The 17,002-nt window shown below is 36.0% G+C and overlaps 1 protein-coding gene across 1 annotated transcript in view; it reads right to left on the minus strand.

Moving 5' to 3' along the window:
- Positions 1-253: 253 nt before the first annotated feature.
- Positions 254-17,002, minus strand: part of LOC111142774 (cordon-bleu WH2 repeat protein like 1) — a 63,257-nt gene continuing 46,508 nt past the window's right edge. The window contains exons 9-13 of the mRNA XM_022496072.1: positions 14,955-15,189; positions 13,610-13,704; positions 8,893-10,469; positions 6,819-6,995; positions 254-373 (exon numbers count right to left, since the gene is read on the minus strand). Coding sequence (XP_022351780.1) covers positions 287-373; positions 6,819-6,995; positions 8,893-10,469; positions 13,610-13,704; positions 14,955-15,189 — 2,171 coding nt within the window. The 3' untranslated portion in view covers positions 254-286. The remainder of the gene's footprint in view (positions 374-6,818; positions 6,996-8,892; positions 10,470-13,609; positions 13,705-14,954; positions 15,190-17,002) is intronic.

Consider the following 17,002-nt stretch of genomic DNA (forward strand, 5'->3'; position numbering starts at 1 on the left):
AGGTGACCATTTCTCATGTGAAAGAAAATGAAAGTCATTAACACCTTGTCTTAAAGTTCTAAAGCAGCATATTCAACTTTTAAGGCCATAAAAAAAAAGGGCCAAAAATATCATAACTTATAAATTCTGTAATTCTTCTTGTGGCATTAAAAGCCACAGCACAAATTCTTACACTTTAATAGACAATATATTAGTGTACATCTGAATATACATTTGCCAACATTCTCCATTAGGATGAAGGTGTTCTTGAAATAGAGGTGATGAAGTGCATTATCACAGGCAACATTTAATGACCATCTTGGTCATCAGGTGACATGGAATGGCTGAGTCTTGACCTTCCATTCACAGATATTGTATTTGATGGAACAGTGACCTAAGAGAAAGAAACACATTTTGCAGCCATCCATTTAAAATGGAAAAGCTATCTAATATTCAGTAATTACCACACTTTAACTTCTGCTTAATTGTAAATGAGAATATTTAGCATTTAGTATTCAATAAATCACAAATAATCAAGAAGAAATGTTCACTCTACCATAAAATTAAAAATGAGAGAGTTGTTATTTCCACAACAAACAAGTTAAATAATCCATTAATACATCTTAGTCTTTACAAAATTACCAAATCAACTCAAAGGACAAGAGCACAAACAGACTGCAGGCCAAGCTGTTGAAAAGCATTTTTTGCTAAATCAATTCTGGCTCCCCAAAAGTGCTTTGGAGAATGTAGAAAAATAAAGTGAATTCCACAAAGCAAAGAATTTTACAAATTCTAAAATTGTATTGGTGATCTATAGTAACATGAAGTTCCCCTCCCAGGTACCCCTTATTTATAAGAAAATACAGCTTTTGTTTTTAATATGTTTTCATATAGGGATGCCTGGGTGGCTAAGTTGGGTAAGTGTTTGCCTGCAGCTTAGGTCATGATCCCAGGGTCCTGGGATGATAGAGCTCTGCATTGGGCTCCCTGCTCAGCGGGAGAGTCCACTTCTCCCTCTACCTTCCCCTGTTCGTGTTCTCTCACTCTCAAAAAATCAGAGGGGGAGACAAACCATGAGAGACTGTGGACTCTGAAAAACAAACTAAGGGTTTTCAAGGGGAGGAGGGTGGGGGTTTGGGTGAGCCTGGTGATGGGTATTATGGAGGGCACTACTGCATGGAGCACTGGGTGTGGTGCATAAACAATGAATTTTGGAACACTTGAAAAGAAATAAAATAAAAATGAAAAAAAATGCTTTCATATAAAGGGCTAAAAGAGTCAAATCTAGGACTATTATGCCAAAATAATTGCAGAATGAATGAAAAGTAGTTTTTTTCTCCCAATAAACTCCTAAGTAGCTTGAAATTCCAAATTATTTAGAACATTTTTAAAAAGACATATGCATTCTGGACAGTTAATAGGTATAATATTTTGAAATATTATACATAAAATAAGACAATATTTTAAGAAAAATTGTTAATCTTTATATTACAATTTGGCTAGTGTAGATTCTTAAACGAACATTATCATCTTCTCCCAAGAAGAAAACTGAAGTACAAGAGGCCATAGATTCTGCTTAGCAACAGAGTATGTTAGTGAAAAGGAAAATAAAATGGGCAAATTTAGTTTGGATTTGATTTCCTTGTGCTTTTCTGCCTTTTATTAAACAAAAATTGATCATCTAAACTAATCAACTTTCTTGACTGTCTATGAATCCAGAACGTAGTAGAGTGTTGACACTATCCACCTGAAAAAAAACAAACAAAAAACAAAACAAAACACAAAAGAAAAGTTGCCACCAGAAGAAGGAAAGCTCATCTGCATTTTGTTTAGTATTCCTGTGGGATTCCTTTCAATGAACAGCAAACAGGTAATGACTTTTCATTATGTAACTTTGGTCTGAAAAGTTTCAGTGTGTAGGAATTATTTTTGTAATAACTGCCAAAATTGCAGTTCTCATAACTCTTTGTAAAGTAAAAGAAATTTTGTTTTAAACGTTTAAAAAACACACTGATGACTCTAATACAAGTTAAGAGATGTTTTTGTAGCACCATTTATAGACTGGAAAAACCAGAATCCAGTTAAATGTAAGGAACAACTAAACCATGGTTCATTCATAGAGTCAAATACTATGTAGTCTTAAAAGAATTGTGTGTGTGTGTGTGTGTGTGTGTGTGTATAATAAGATGGAAAACTTCAAAGAGATATTCATGAATGTTTTACAGGATTCTATTTTTGTAGGTATGTAAATGCATTTACATACTACAAAAGTGTTCTGGAAGGTTTCACAATAATCTATCATGAGCAGTTACTTTGGGGGGATGGTATTTTGTTTGATATTTAGAATTTTGTATACTAAACTTTCAAGCATGAGAAGACATTATAGACTAGTTCATAAGTTTTGTGAGATCAGAAACCTTGTCTATTTTAATGCCCCATTATACGTGTGTTTATTTTAGTGCCTAGCACAGTGTAGGATCAATGGATATTTCTTGAATGGAATACAGTAACTTTTTATAAACATTATAAAGTAAAAAGGTACTGCTTGAGTTTTTTGAATAATGAACATGATACAATAAAGATATTTTTTAAAGAACATTAACAAATTTACTGATAAGAGCATCTGCTAGTTGACTGTCTACCCTTTAAAGACTTTTCAGGAATATTCACGTAGCTTTCTTATTCTTATGAGAAGCATTAACTATGAAACTATCATTTATTTTTAATTTAAAAATATAGAGAAAGAAGTGCCAACCTGAAGCCTTTAGACTGTTCAAATTCCAATCAAGGAAATAAGAATAAAAAGCAGACTAATTAAACAAATAAAACAAGCCAGCAAGATTCTGGGTGTCTTATCCAGTTTTTTTCTTCCTTCCAGATTTCCATGTAGCCAAAGATAAATTTTGTATTCTGAAGGAATGGTTAATATCAACCACTAAATACCATTTGTCAGTGTATTTTCAGACTTTATTTTTACAAACCTATATTCTACTTGTAATGACCTTTAGTAACTGAAGCATCATCAAGAACCGAGAGCAGCCAGAGAAGCTCTTTTATCAACACAAGTCAGAGATAATAGGTTCCTTAATCTCTTATTCTCTGAAAACAATTTGCTGATTCACATATAAATCTTAACACCAAACGCATATTGTCAAATTCTGAACCGGATTTACCGAAACTTTGTAAGAAGACAATACAGATCTCTGTGACTACACTGGGGTCAAATAGGGGTAAGGTGTGGAGAAAATCTGAAGAAATATGGAAAAACGTGGCATGTTCATGACTACATTTACAGTAAAGCAGTCAACTAGATAATTGTTCTAATATGAACCAATTATTATAATGAAGGTTAATTACTTGGGTATGAACCAGAGCCATAAGGCAGGTTGGTACCTGGAGTTAAACTGAACATTTGGGAGCCAAAATATAGGCAAACCTGGAGCCAACTTTCTGATGAACAATGTAAACCTCCTGTCAAAATCACTGAAGATTTTCTTTGGCACTCTCACTGTTGTTCTATAAAAGAAATGTTAGAATTTAAAACAAACCAGGAGAAATGTTCAGCACAGGACAGAAATAAGGGACTTAAGCAAAGATCACAAGGAATTAGAGCCTTCCTGTGCCCATTTCTATTTCCTTTTGCAGTATAATGTTTTTTGAAATATAATACGCATACAGAAAAGTGCCCTGAACGTAAACAAACAACCCAATGAAAACAAACACAAACATATATATAATCCAGCACCTAGGCCAAGAAAAGAATAGCTCCAGCTCCCTACTGAGCTTGTCTTTAAAATGTTGACATTTTCTCTATCACTAAATGTCTATCATGTAGACATTTTAAAAATACTGCATTAATATTTATCTTGATTACTTATATTTTTGGTTCCCTCTTAAATTGTGTGCCTGTCTTGCTCCCACGAGCCACCAGTAACCCCTTTTCTTTCCGTGTGGAAGTAACCCTATCATGATTTCTATAATTACTTCCTCACTTTTAAAAATAATTGCCACCTACGCATGCTGTTGAACTTTACACATATATATTTTTATAGGTCTTTACACTGTTGTGTTTAGCTGCATTTTGCCCAATTAATTGCTGTTTGATAGTCCATTCTTTGAATATACTATTTATCCTCTTTTTGGATATTAAGGTTATATTTATTTGGAGCTGTTACAAACAATATTTCATGAATATTCTTATATGTGAGTCCCGGCACACAACACACACCCTGTTCGGGTATATAATTAGAAGCAGAAATACTGATCATGGAGTGTGGATATCATTCACTTTACTTGACCTTGTGTCCATTTTCAGTGGGATAAAATGGATTAAGTAAAGAATTTTCATTAAACAGAATTTAGGAACTGGCACTCTAAGACTCCGAGCTATCGATAATATCCTACTGAAAGAGATAAAATTTAGCCTCGATAGAACCTAAAGTAGTGAGTTATAAACAGGGTACAATTATAGGATCATCATTTAGGGCCTGCTTTCTATGCTGATTCACATCCAGCTCATTCTGGAAGCAATGAGAGTTTTATAAGTGAAGAGACTGCCAATTCAGAGCCCAGAACACCAAGCACACAGCTGCTTGCCTGTACAATTCTGTTAGCCGAAAAGACATTCCCAGCTTCAAGCACTGTTTTCTGCGACGTAGCCATTGAAACGGGTTACTGTATCCAGTGACTTTAGTACAAAGGTACTGCAACGATTTTCTGTGTAGTTCCTTGGTTCTCCCCTGGACCCGATATACCACTGCTATTCAGTCTCAGGCTGTCAACACCCAGAAGGCAGAGGCTTCATTTTATTCATCTTCCTCTCCCCAGTATCTACTACAGTGGGTTTTTTAAATTTTGTTTTGTTTTTGTTTCTTTTTAGTTTGGGTAATTTTTTTTTTAATTGAATTCTTTTTTTCAGTGTTCCAAAATTCACTGTTTCATACTTTTGTGCTTAAAAAATGGTTATCAAGGGATGCCTGGGTGGCTCAGTGGGTTAAGCCTCTGCCTTCAGCTCGGGTCATGATCTCAGGGTCCTGGGATGGAGCCCAGCATCGGGCTCTCTGCTCGGCAGGGAGCCTGCGTCCCCCCCCCCCCCACCGCCTGCCTCTCTGCCTGCTTGTGATCTCTCTGTCTGTCAGATAAATAAATAAAATCTTTACGAAAAAAAAAATGCTTATCAAGTGTACTGAACTGAGAAAGCTTTAAATCAGAAGTGATGGATTTGAAACTCAACCTTAATTTAAAAGATTAGAAAGAGAAATATTTCCCTAAGTGAGAATGTACAATTTATTTGCAGGGGCCTATTTCCCCATAAAAATATAACTGTGATGACCTGTGAAATACTAGTTTTAATATTCAAAACCACTTTTTTTGTTTTTTTGCCACCTGGCATCTAAATTCAGACTCTACAAATACCTGATAAAATTCAAACCTAGTCCCCTGAATCACCCCTTCACGTTTTCCTCCACTCCTGACAGCAGGCAGTATTTTGCCCCATCTTCCTGCTTGCCCAATTGGGAGTGCCAAGCTCTACGTGAAAACAGCAGTCACTCATGGCTCCGCTGAAACACAGGGAGAAAAGTGGCTAGCGTAAGCAGGGCCGGCCGTGGAGATGTGCCCGAGATGCCCTCCCCTTTCTTTCTCTCTCTGCAGCATTCCTGTCCCTTCGCAGATTTCATCTCTGTTGAGCTCAGTGTTTTGCTGAACAAATCTCTTACTCTTCTCTAAATAGCTTCTAAAATGATTAGAGAAGGAATTCACAAAACGAAATGCCTAGGGAGTCAGGGGAATAATGAGTACTTTTCTTGTCTTGGGTGTTGAGGAACTTGCAACCAAGACAACTAAGGGGAGAACAAGAAAGACATTTAGGGAGACGACAGTCTCTGGGAAGTCTGTTATGATGCGAGGCTCCAGGCTTCACCACGTGCATCCTTTCTGAGTGGGTGAAAGTGACAGAGGGAGGAAACTCACCTACAAATAATTTGCTGTAATGTTTCTTTGGCATTTGCTCCAAAGAGAGGTAAACCAGGAGACCTGAAGTTCTCTTGCACCTCAGTAAAGAGGAGCGAGCCACTCGGGCAGGCCACTATTAGATCAGAGTTTCTATATTCGATGTCATCTAAATTCCTTAGGTTTTTCCTACACTTTTTTTTTTTTAATATTTTATTTATTTATTTGACAGAGATCACAAGTAGGCAGAGAGGCAGACAGAGAGGGGGAGAGAGAGAGAGAGAGAGAGAGGGAAGCAGGCTCTTGGCTGAGCAGAGAGCCCGATGCGGGACTCGATCCCAGGACCCTGAGATCATGACCTGAGCCGAAAGCAGCGGCTTAACCCACTGAGCCACCCAGGCGCCCTTCCCTACACTTTTTGTCTAACCTATAAAACAACACCCACCCCCACCCAATCCCCTGCATAGGGCAGTGAACTTTGATCACCGTGGGAGCTAGGACTGAAACCTTGCAGGTTCTTATATTGCTGGTGCAGCTTTTCTAGATTAAGGAGGGATTTTCTTTCTGAAAGAATTTTTTTCTTACTGTGCTGATATAATTTGTAAAGTAAGAGTCCAGGGTACTTTCTATGTAAAGTCATATAATAATGAGCAAAACCCATGTCCTGCACCTGGCCCGTGGTGTGGAAAATAGACCGGACATATTTTTAAGTATGTGTAAGACTCTGGACTCTTTCAGCTTGTACTTCAAAAATGACCCTTGACATCAAAGAGTAACTTCTGGCACCCGCCCTCTTCAGATTCAAAAGCCAGAAAACAACTTACCCTAAGTATTAGTTTGACAATGTTGAAAACAGACCCACTGCCACCCATTTGATAAAGAAAACTTACCCTTTTCAATTTGGCAGCAGCCTCTCCAGAACGGATCGCAGTCAGCAAACTCTGTCGGATCTGTTCTGGGTCAGAGCTTTGGAATGTTAAAGAACTTTGTCTCTTAAGAATGAACGATGGGCAGTCAGTTGGAGATGGTATTTGGGAATTCTGTTCATTGTGTGCAGAGTTATTTCCCTATAAAAATAAATGCAAAATATTTATATGAATACCAAGTGAAGAATGAGTCATTTTTTAAAAAAATGTCATCATCAATATTCTTTAAAAATCACTATTTGCCACACTGGTGTTTCAGACATAGCTTAGTTTCCTTGCCCACTGAATTATCTCTGCTGCCAGAGCTCAGCTAGAAGATGAGGGTATTACTTTCTCTTGTCTTGAACTCATGAGGCTAAGGAAGAAAAGTGGTACATCTCTTTGCTGTAAGAATACAGTGGTAATTTTACTATCCTTAAGTCAAATGATGCTGATTTTGCCAGTGAGAATTGGCTAGAAGAGCTAAATTAAGAATAATAAAAATTCCACAGACTAAAAAAAAAAAAAAACAACACACTTTTATAGTTACAACATAATACGTTATGAAATTATCACTTTTGACAGAACAAAATGGACAAATTGACAATTTTATATTGGCTGAATCTAACATATCTTCTAATAAAAGAATATTAATGACTGTGCTACATGTAACAGCTTATTTTGTGTTTCTGGAAGTCACAGGGGCTAAATGATGACCATGTTTTATTTTTCCCATGAACTAAAAATAAGTATTAGGAATCTCCAAATTTAAGAATCAGAAATTTAATTAAGCTTCTTAGGAAGGAATATTTAGTAACTGATTTAACTTGGAACTATTATCAAATAATCTTAAAAAATGTCTTTTTTAAACTGCCAAACATCTTTACGAAAGATGAACTAAACGGAGTTCAGGCATGACTCAAAAACTGTATTATCTAAATCAAACTTCTGTTGTTTAGTAATGGCATTCCATCCTAAGAAGAAACACAGGCTTTGTTCCCAAGTAAAGAATTAATCTCTATATCATATATCTCTTCCTGACATTATATCAAAGTGAAGAAACATAAATGTGAAATATACAAAGAAACATCCTTCGAGATGAATATTGCTTTGAGACTATGGAAAAAATCTTTACTTGGCAGTGTGGTTAATGTTCTATTACTCTAGGAATGTTTGAATAGTACTGTAAAATACTTCTGGAACTGTCACACAAATCTGAATGTATTCTTTAAACACTATCAGAGTAAAGGTACACAAAATATTTTTTAACTTGCAAGGGGATTATTGTAATTCATACTGTAAATGTCATCCTTTCCTCTGACTATATTATTTGAATCTACCAAATTATAACACTCAGTTGACCAAACATGAAGTCAACAAATGTCCCTTTTTATGTCAGTTATTAAGGTTAGACAGTGGTTAAATGATATTTTAGTCAATATACCAGTAACTGGTAAAGTTGACACTGAATTAACAAAAATGGGAAATTAAGAAAATTACATATTTAAACTCTGGTTTTAGCTTAAGTTATTTCAATGTATCAGTGTTTGGTAACTGAGGTTGAGTGTGTGTGATTGAAAATGTCTAGCTGGGAAATGTTTGGTTATTTTATCTAGTCTATAAATACTGCTTATGTTTCTATATAATTAAAACTATCTATTTTGCCACTATGTAGAATTGGAGAAGAAAAGAAACCAGAAAATCCAGAAAAGTTGTAAACAAACTGAGAAAAGCAAAACAGGAAAATAGAGTCAGAACTATAAAGCAGTAAGCTATGCAAATGTAGGAGCGAAGAAACTTTAAATTACAGTATTTGCTAATGATACAATTATAGAATGATAACCTTTATAGTACTACCCAATCATGTTAAATTGATAGTAACTCCAAGAGTAAATAATCAGATTTTATGTGTTTACTACTCTTTTTTTTTCCTGATGGTAGCTTGCTATTAGATTAACAGGAATTCAAAATTAAGTAACAGACAAACACAACACGCTTGTCGACCCTCATTTAAACCAGGCTGTATTGGAATCCCTTATTTTTAAAACGGTCACCTTACCTCCTCACTCACACACAGCTGTGGGATGCCCACAACCTGACGTTCAGAAGGAGACTTCCCTTCTTCTGCGTCAGGTGGAGGGTGGGCGGCCGCACCCTCGCCGCTCGGCTCTGGGCGCACTTTGCTGAGAGACTGGGACCGTTTCACCACAGCAAGGGCAAAGGGAGACGGAGCAGAGCTCACGTAAGGTCTCGGGGCCCCAAAAGTTTTCAAAGTCTTCAGATTTAGTGCTGCTAATTGACTGTCCAGAAGAGGAGCAGGTTTTGGAGCTCCGGGAGGAGGAGAGGTTTCAGTGGGCTTCTGGCTGCTGCTGCCATCCTGAGGGTTTTTCATACGGGGCTGTGGAAGGGCTGGAGCTGTCTTACTTAAGGGAGAAAGAGTTTGCTCCTCCGGAGGTGGTATCGCATCCCTTTCCCCCTCTTTCTTTAGTAGTTCTTTTGGAGTGGGGTTAGGGGCCACGTGGACACTCCTGGCAGCTGCAGATGTCACATACTGACCTGAAACTCTTTTTTGCATCTGCAGGAAAAAAGAACTTGGTTTGGTCTGGGGATTTGAAACCCGAGATTTAAGTTTTGACTCCAAAATATTGTTTATATCTTCCAAATTCGGCACAAAAGGAGCTGTACCAGTGTCTTTCGTCGTTCTGGGAGGAGGCTTCAGAGGATTTCCCATGGCGAGGTGGGGTGAGCTCTCCACGCTGTGCACTAGATGCCCTGTTCTTGGGGGAGGCTTCAGCTGAACGTCTGCCTGTGGCACCTTTGGGCTTTCAGAAATAACAAAATCTTCTGTTTGGATTGCAGTTTCTTTCAAACTCTCATGAATGTGCTTTCTTCCTAAAGGATGTATCTCCTGATCATCTTTATCCCCAGTGGTTTCTGATTCCCAATTTTTCAATATCTCCAGGGATTTGGGAGGCACAATTTTATAAGTAGTCATTCCAATTTTGGGTATGTAGTCTCTCGTTATTTCATTTGAAGGTTTTGGCTTGGGATCATAGTCCTGTCTATAAAGTGGATAATTCTTCACATGAGAAATAGCTGAATCCTTATCAATCCCATCTATAGGAAGCAAAAGATCATCATTACCGTGTGAACCAACTGGACCTTTGATGGGAAGTTGATTTTCTGAATGTACATTTAGGGGGCCCTGACTCCTGAATGTTCCTGAGGCATCTACAGCATCCTGGGGACTTGAAGAGGAAGGCCGAGTTGATTTATTGTTACTTGGAGTTTGCACACTTTCATTAACTTGGAAATCCGACAAATCATGATCTCGGTGGTTCCCGTCAGAGTTGTCAGTGGAAGGGATGGTCTGAATGGCTGCATCCTGCATTTTGGTCTTTTCTTCACTGGGTTGATTCAGTTTTGGGTCCTGTACTATTGAAGCAGCCAGGTGATCCTCCTTGTAACTGCCAGCAGTATCAGTTTTATGCGCTTGATAGTCTGAGAGTCTGTCAACTTCCGTGTCCACATTGTTACTTTTGGCAACGCCTCCTACGTTGATTATTGTTCTCCTCACTCCATTTTTCATATGATCTTCTGTGTTTGGTGTAGTGACAATTCTTTCATTTTGATCCACTGAGAGAAAAAATATTGTCAAGTCAAATGTGAACAAAGGAGAAAAACCTCAAGTTTTCAATGCCTGCCTTCCCCAAACTGAAATACATTGGTTTGAATTCTACAGATAATTTTCAGCTCACTAATGATACAAAAGCAGGTAAGAGCATCAGGAAAAACAGCTTGGACTTTGGTATCATAGAAACCTGAGTCTAGAACCCAGCTGGACTTATATGTTACTTAACCCCTTTGAGCCAAACCCAGCTTCCTCAGATGTAAAAAGGTGAAAATATGTATTATATTTTATATGTCATTTATGTAACATGCTAATTAGGATAGGATATTCCCCAGAACAAAAAGAAACATGCATGCAAGAGAAAAAAATTATGTTGCCAGGTAAATTTGTATATGAACATACCTTCATCTTTGTACACCCTACCTAATTGCTTGTTTTTTTTTGGTCCTGGTTGTTAAATTTTCTATTATGTTGCAATGTTCTTAAATTAAATATCTAATTTTCAAATGAACTTCATTTTTATTCTTCCTTAAAAAAATGCAACTGATTTGCAGAATATTTGTTTTCTATACAAGTGACCTCTCAATGACTCATAATTATTAACTTTTGTGACACATTTGATTAAGATTCATGAAAAAGACACATTTCTGCCTATCTTGTTTTTTTACTTGGTTTGTAAGTATTTTTAATATCTATATGAAAAGTGCTATTGTCAACACCTCTATAAGCACAAAAGAAATGGTCCCTGGTACTAGGGAATGAATGTAAATGTATTCCCTTCTTTCTTGCCTATTTCTCATTTTGAGTGAATATAGGTATAGCCCAGTTACACAACAGAAATATTTTCCAAAACAAAGTAAATCAACATATTTTAAATTCATTTCCCTACAAGTCCTAACTAATTGCTTTTGGAACTCCAAATGTCTATTTTTCACTATTCACCAATTCTGAATTTCTCATCAAAATCTCACAGTTATTCCCAATGACAGGACTGGAAACCTGGAATCACTGCTGAATTTAGTAGCTAATCCATCCCCATACATACCTGATAATGACACCAACCAAATGTCAACGAATGGTTAGGTCATTTTCCAATGATAGCCAGTAGAAGGAAAAGGTAAATTTTGTACTATCCTTTCCTTCCCCTACTCAAAACTGACAACAACATCTACAAAATGAATCACCTGTCAGAAGAATGATTGAAACAAGTATATAGTGTAGATAAAAAAGGAAGAAAACTATAAAACTTTTTAAGATAATAGAAATAATTTATTTTAAAAATTGCCTAAATACTTTAATTTTAAAAAACAGGGAAAAAAAAACCCACCTAGAGTCAACAGAGGTCATTGCAAATCAAATGTAAACCAAAAAAATATCATTCTAGAAATATGCCTGTGACCCTAGCACTAACTTGATGCCAAAATCTTAGCTAAAATGATCCATCATTTTTAAAAGAAGGAAGCAGCATGATTTCTCAGTAAACTTCTATTGGCCATCAGAATGTATGTTGTGAAGAACTGAATCAAGAGGAAAAGGACGGGGAAATTATATACTTTTAGAACTTCTCAGTATTCTATCTCAGGATGGTACTGACCATGGGGAAAATGAACCAGAGACCTATTTGAAATAACCAACACATCCTACATAGGTAAAACAACATATAGCTACATCAGTCTATCCACTTGTGACACTGGAATAATCCACATTTTATCCAAATATGAATATGTATATGCCTATGTTTTCTAAGAATCTTCACCTAGTTTTGCATATTAGTAGACTGGACTATGAGAATTCATAAGCAAATTCCTTCATATCTTCTTAAAATACCATTGTTCATTCCTCGCATCTTCTATTTGTGTAGTGTCATTTTTCTGAACTTCAACCTTAAGTACAGATCTTCCTCAACTAATGATAGGGTTACATTGTCACCTAGTCCATCATAACTTGAAAATATTGTTAAGTCAAATGCATTTAGTACATCTAAGCTACAGAATATTACAGAATACTATACTACTTTAAATGTGTTCAAAACACATTAGCCTACAGTTGGACAAAATCATTCTCTCACAGAGCCTCTTCTATAGTAAAGGGTTGAGTATCTCATGTAACTTATTAACTACTGTACTGAAAGTGAACAACAGAATGGTGGCAGGTGTGAGGGCTCTTACCATTGGAAGGCTGACTGGGAGCCAGAGCTGCTGATGCCTAGCATTGTGCGAGAGTATCACACAGCACATTGCTAGCCCAGGAAAATGCCAAAATTCAGAATTCAAAGTACAGTTTCTATGGAATGTGTATCACTTTCACACCATTGTTAAGTCAAAAAAAAGAAATCTTAAGTTGATGACTTGTATATTTTAACAATAGGTCAGTATTCTACTAGGTGCTATGAGGAATTCAAAGTATTGGATGTAATTTCTCTGATCCAAAAGACTGCCCAATCTGGTTGAGCAGACAAGACCTTTTAGAGAAATACATGGCTTCTAGTAAGCAAGTAACAAAATTAGTGAAGTGACAGGATTTGGTGGATAGTTGAATGAATGGGTGAAATCATATGTCTTGCAAAGAAAAAAAAAATGAGCATAGTCCTAAAGACAGAATGGAGTGAAATATATCATAACAAGGCAAAGAAACATCTTGACTTGGGGGTTGGGGTGTGGAAGATACTGCTGAATAACATCACATAATTAGAGGTCAACATTACGTAATTAGATTAAAAATCATGCAGACAAGTTTCACCTAAGTAAAACAGTTTTGGACTTCGGAGTCAGTAAAAAGAAAAAAAAGGGAAATAGATCACAAATGGATGCACAGAGTATACATCTTTAAGATCCAAGATCTAGGTTAAACAACGTCTAAGATTTAACAACAAAAATAATACACACAGTAGTTAATAGCACTCGTGACAGTAATATTGCCTGAGTTCAAATCCAGGGTCCACTACTTACTAATTACGGGGACCTTTGTGAATTACATAGCATCACGTGGTTCAATGAACCATAAAGTGGAAGTGAAAATAGTGAGACCTGTAAATGAGTTAATATACAAGATTAAATGAGTTAATGTATATAAAGTTTTAAGAATGGCCCTTTGGCATACAGTAAGTGCTCTGAAAATGTTGGCTATTAGTGTTTATGGAACTCACCATTCTCCTGGTATGGGCCCAATGACTTCAAGTTTCTTACACTGTCAACTACCCTCTCTTCACTGCTTGCGTCATATACCATTATGTGTGGCCCTCTGCAAAACAGGATATTGTATGTTACATACTGATACTATATAAACACACACACACACACACACACACATATACATGTGCACGCGCCAGATGAGAAAAGAGGCAATAATTTCCAAAGACAGATGGATTGAAATAATCATCTTTCTTCTGCCAAATACTGGAAATTTAATAACAAAGAAAAAATACAACTGAGAGGAAATGCTGCTATGAACCATTAGCTTTCAAAGAGTGGTCCTATTATAAGGAAGGATCTAAGAAGCTTGGTAAAATGGATACTTTTCCAAAAACAGTGTCTTTCTGTTATTATTATTTGTCTTTTAAAGAAAAAGGAAACTGAATGAAATATTTAAGTCTTTCATCTGACAAAGCCAACTTCTGGCAAATCAGGATGTGGGCTGACCTCAACTGTTTTTTTGTCTTATTTTTAGTGATAGAAGGGTTTAATTTGGTGACACTCCCATGAAAATTATAGTAAAACTTTGATGAAGATGGTTTACTTTGCTTACTTAATTTCATTTTTACTCATGATGTGGCATTTCTAGCACAATATAAGCATACTGTACTGTAGATTTCAATTCCTAGGGCCAAGTGGAAAGTGCTCTCTCCGCATTATAAAGTTGACTATAAAAATTAAATTAGTAACTTAACATCATAATCTAATATGCAGAATTGTTTTATACATCAGTGAAAATTCTTGAGAAGCATTTGGTGAAAATTAAAAATTAAATGTTTCATTTAGATCAAACAGAAAATAGGCAAAACCCATACAATACAAACAAACAGATACTTTTATATTTGAGTCACACAAATTAACTACATGCTATGGTTTGTCTCACACAGGGATACCAGAACTGTTGATTTTGATTTTAGTTAAAAACAAAACATGCAGGGCGCCTGGGTGGCTCAGTGGGTTAAACCGCTGCCTTCGGCTCAGGTCATGATCTCAGGGTCCTGGGATCGAGTCCCGCATCGGGCTCTCTGCTCAGCAGGAAGCCTGCTTCCTCCTCTCTCTCTCTCTCTCTGCCTGCCTCTCTGTCTACTTGTGATCTCTCTCTGTCAAATAAATAAATAAAAATCTTAAAAAAAAAATGCATATGGATATTTTATTAATAAGCATTCTGGTAATGATGGTGAACAGAGTCTAAACTAAAGAGACTACTATATTTGTGTTTATAACATCAGATCTATAATTCAGAGACTAGTACTCATCAAACAAACCATCACCGACACTTCCAGCAAATAGACTACTTACTGTCTATCTGTGTTTCTAGCTTCTTGTTTTTCTTCTTTGGAGTTCTGTGAGGACTCTCCAGTAACATTGCCAAGGGCTGAGTCAGGATCATTTTTCAGTGTATTTATTATATCAGTAGATCCAAAAGGAATAGCTTGTGACTTCAGAGAAATATTTTCAGTCTCATCTTTGGGCACTTCACTCAGTTCTTCCTTTTCATCTATCTCTTCAAGGCTATGATCAGAGCTTATTCCAGCTACAAAGAAATGAAGATATAATCCTAAATATTAATTTGCCTCATTCATCCTATGCAATCCCAGCAAGAAAGGAATTTTAAAAATAATAATTAGCTGGACTCTTAAATGCTCATCCAAAACTAATAAGAAAATAATCCTCTAATGATGAGTAATCTCATTAACATATAGTCAAATTATCTCGGACATATACAATTCTAAAAATAATATGCTATCATGCTAGGTTTTATTCATGGTAGAGAAAAAAGTTATTTAAACTCATAATCTTCAAGTTACATGTCTCAGTCTGAGAGATAGCTATGTATCTTTGAATTTAAATGATTTTACATTCATACAATAGCTCTAAATATTAATTAAAAGAACATGAGATTTTAAAATTTTATATCTATACAAGTATACTTATAAAATCTGACTCAGAAGTTATCAGAACTACAATGGAGAACTAACTATCTGAGTCCCTTTTAAAAATACCAGTGTTCTCACCCTCTTCACACCTGTTAAATCATAATCTCTGAAGGGTGGCACCAGGAATTTTTAAGGCTCCTAAGGTGATTCTAATACAAAACCAGAATTAAAAGCCATTTAGACACTTAATATACTTTTTGAAAATACAAATAAGTATTATACAATGAAAATTATTCCCACTCAGTTTCTCAGAGGCAACTTCCTTTAACAGGTTTTTCCTACATATTATCAGAAAGTATAATGAGCATACAAGCAGATACACATACTCATGCTTCCTTTTTTTTTATGGGTCCATTTAATATAAATGGAAGCATACTATAGCTGATGTTTTTCACCTTCTGTTTCTCCACTTAACTATGGCTGAAAAAATTATCCCGTATCAGTGTGTGTGTGTGTGTGTGTGTGTGTGAAAGAGTGATTCTCTTCAAAAGCTGCAGTTACTATTTCATTGTATAAGAATGAGTTTTGTCATTGTTCCTTTAGTACCAACAACAAATGTCCAACAGATTAAAAGAGGAGACATCCTAATTGGTATTCATACTAGCTGTGAAATGTAATTTAAACCAAAGAATGAGTCTCTGAATCTTTGCTTATTTAAGTATAATTTAACACTGCCATTTACACAATAGCAGCTGAACAAAATTTAATTTTACCACAATGGGGGAGGGGGATGGTGTAGCATTAGATTATAGTGATCAGCACATCCACAAAATTTAATAAAAACTTCAATGTACTTGAAGAATATTTAAAGTAATGTATGTCTTTAATTTTATCTCTAGGCAGAAAAGTATGCTATTTATGCTATTTAACAAACAAATATGGAGACTTTTATTGACAGTTTCATTGTGAGTAAAAAAAAGGAGATTACTCAACAGGAAAAATATTAAAGAATTTGAATTTAAATGAATTTTTTAAAAATATATTTTGGCAAGTCTTATTTTATTATGACATGTGAAAGCATCATTATGATACCAATGTGTAATATTATGTGCCTACAATAGCATATCATGTTTGTGCAGTAAGAGTACATTTATATAATTTGAAAACTGTGTTTGAGAAAATTAACGTCTGTTCCGGTTTAGATGCAAATGTGTTTTATAAATGGCCCCTTAGCATATCTTAAGCTCCTTACAAATTAGTTTAACTGAGGAAACGCTTAGCAAGTTATTGTTATCCCTATTTCTCTCTTGCCCATCAAAGCTATTTCATATAGGCGTCCTGGGTGGCTCAGTTTAGCATCTGACTCTTGATTTCAGCTCAGGTCACGTATCTCCGGGTCCTGGGATGAGCCCTGCCTTGGGGGGCACACTCAGCAGGGAGTCTGCTTGAGAGTCTCTCCTTCAACCCTCT

This window comes from Enhydra lutris, unplaced genomic scaffold (assembly GCF_002288905.1).
Source record: "Enhydra lutris kenyoni isolate GAN:26980312 unplaced genomic scaffold, ASM228890v2 scaffoldscaffold1, whole genome shotgun sequence".
NCBI classification, from domain to species: Eukaryota; Metazoa; Chordata; class Mammalia; order Carnivora; family Mustelidae; genus Enhydra; species Enhydra lutris.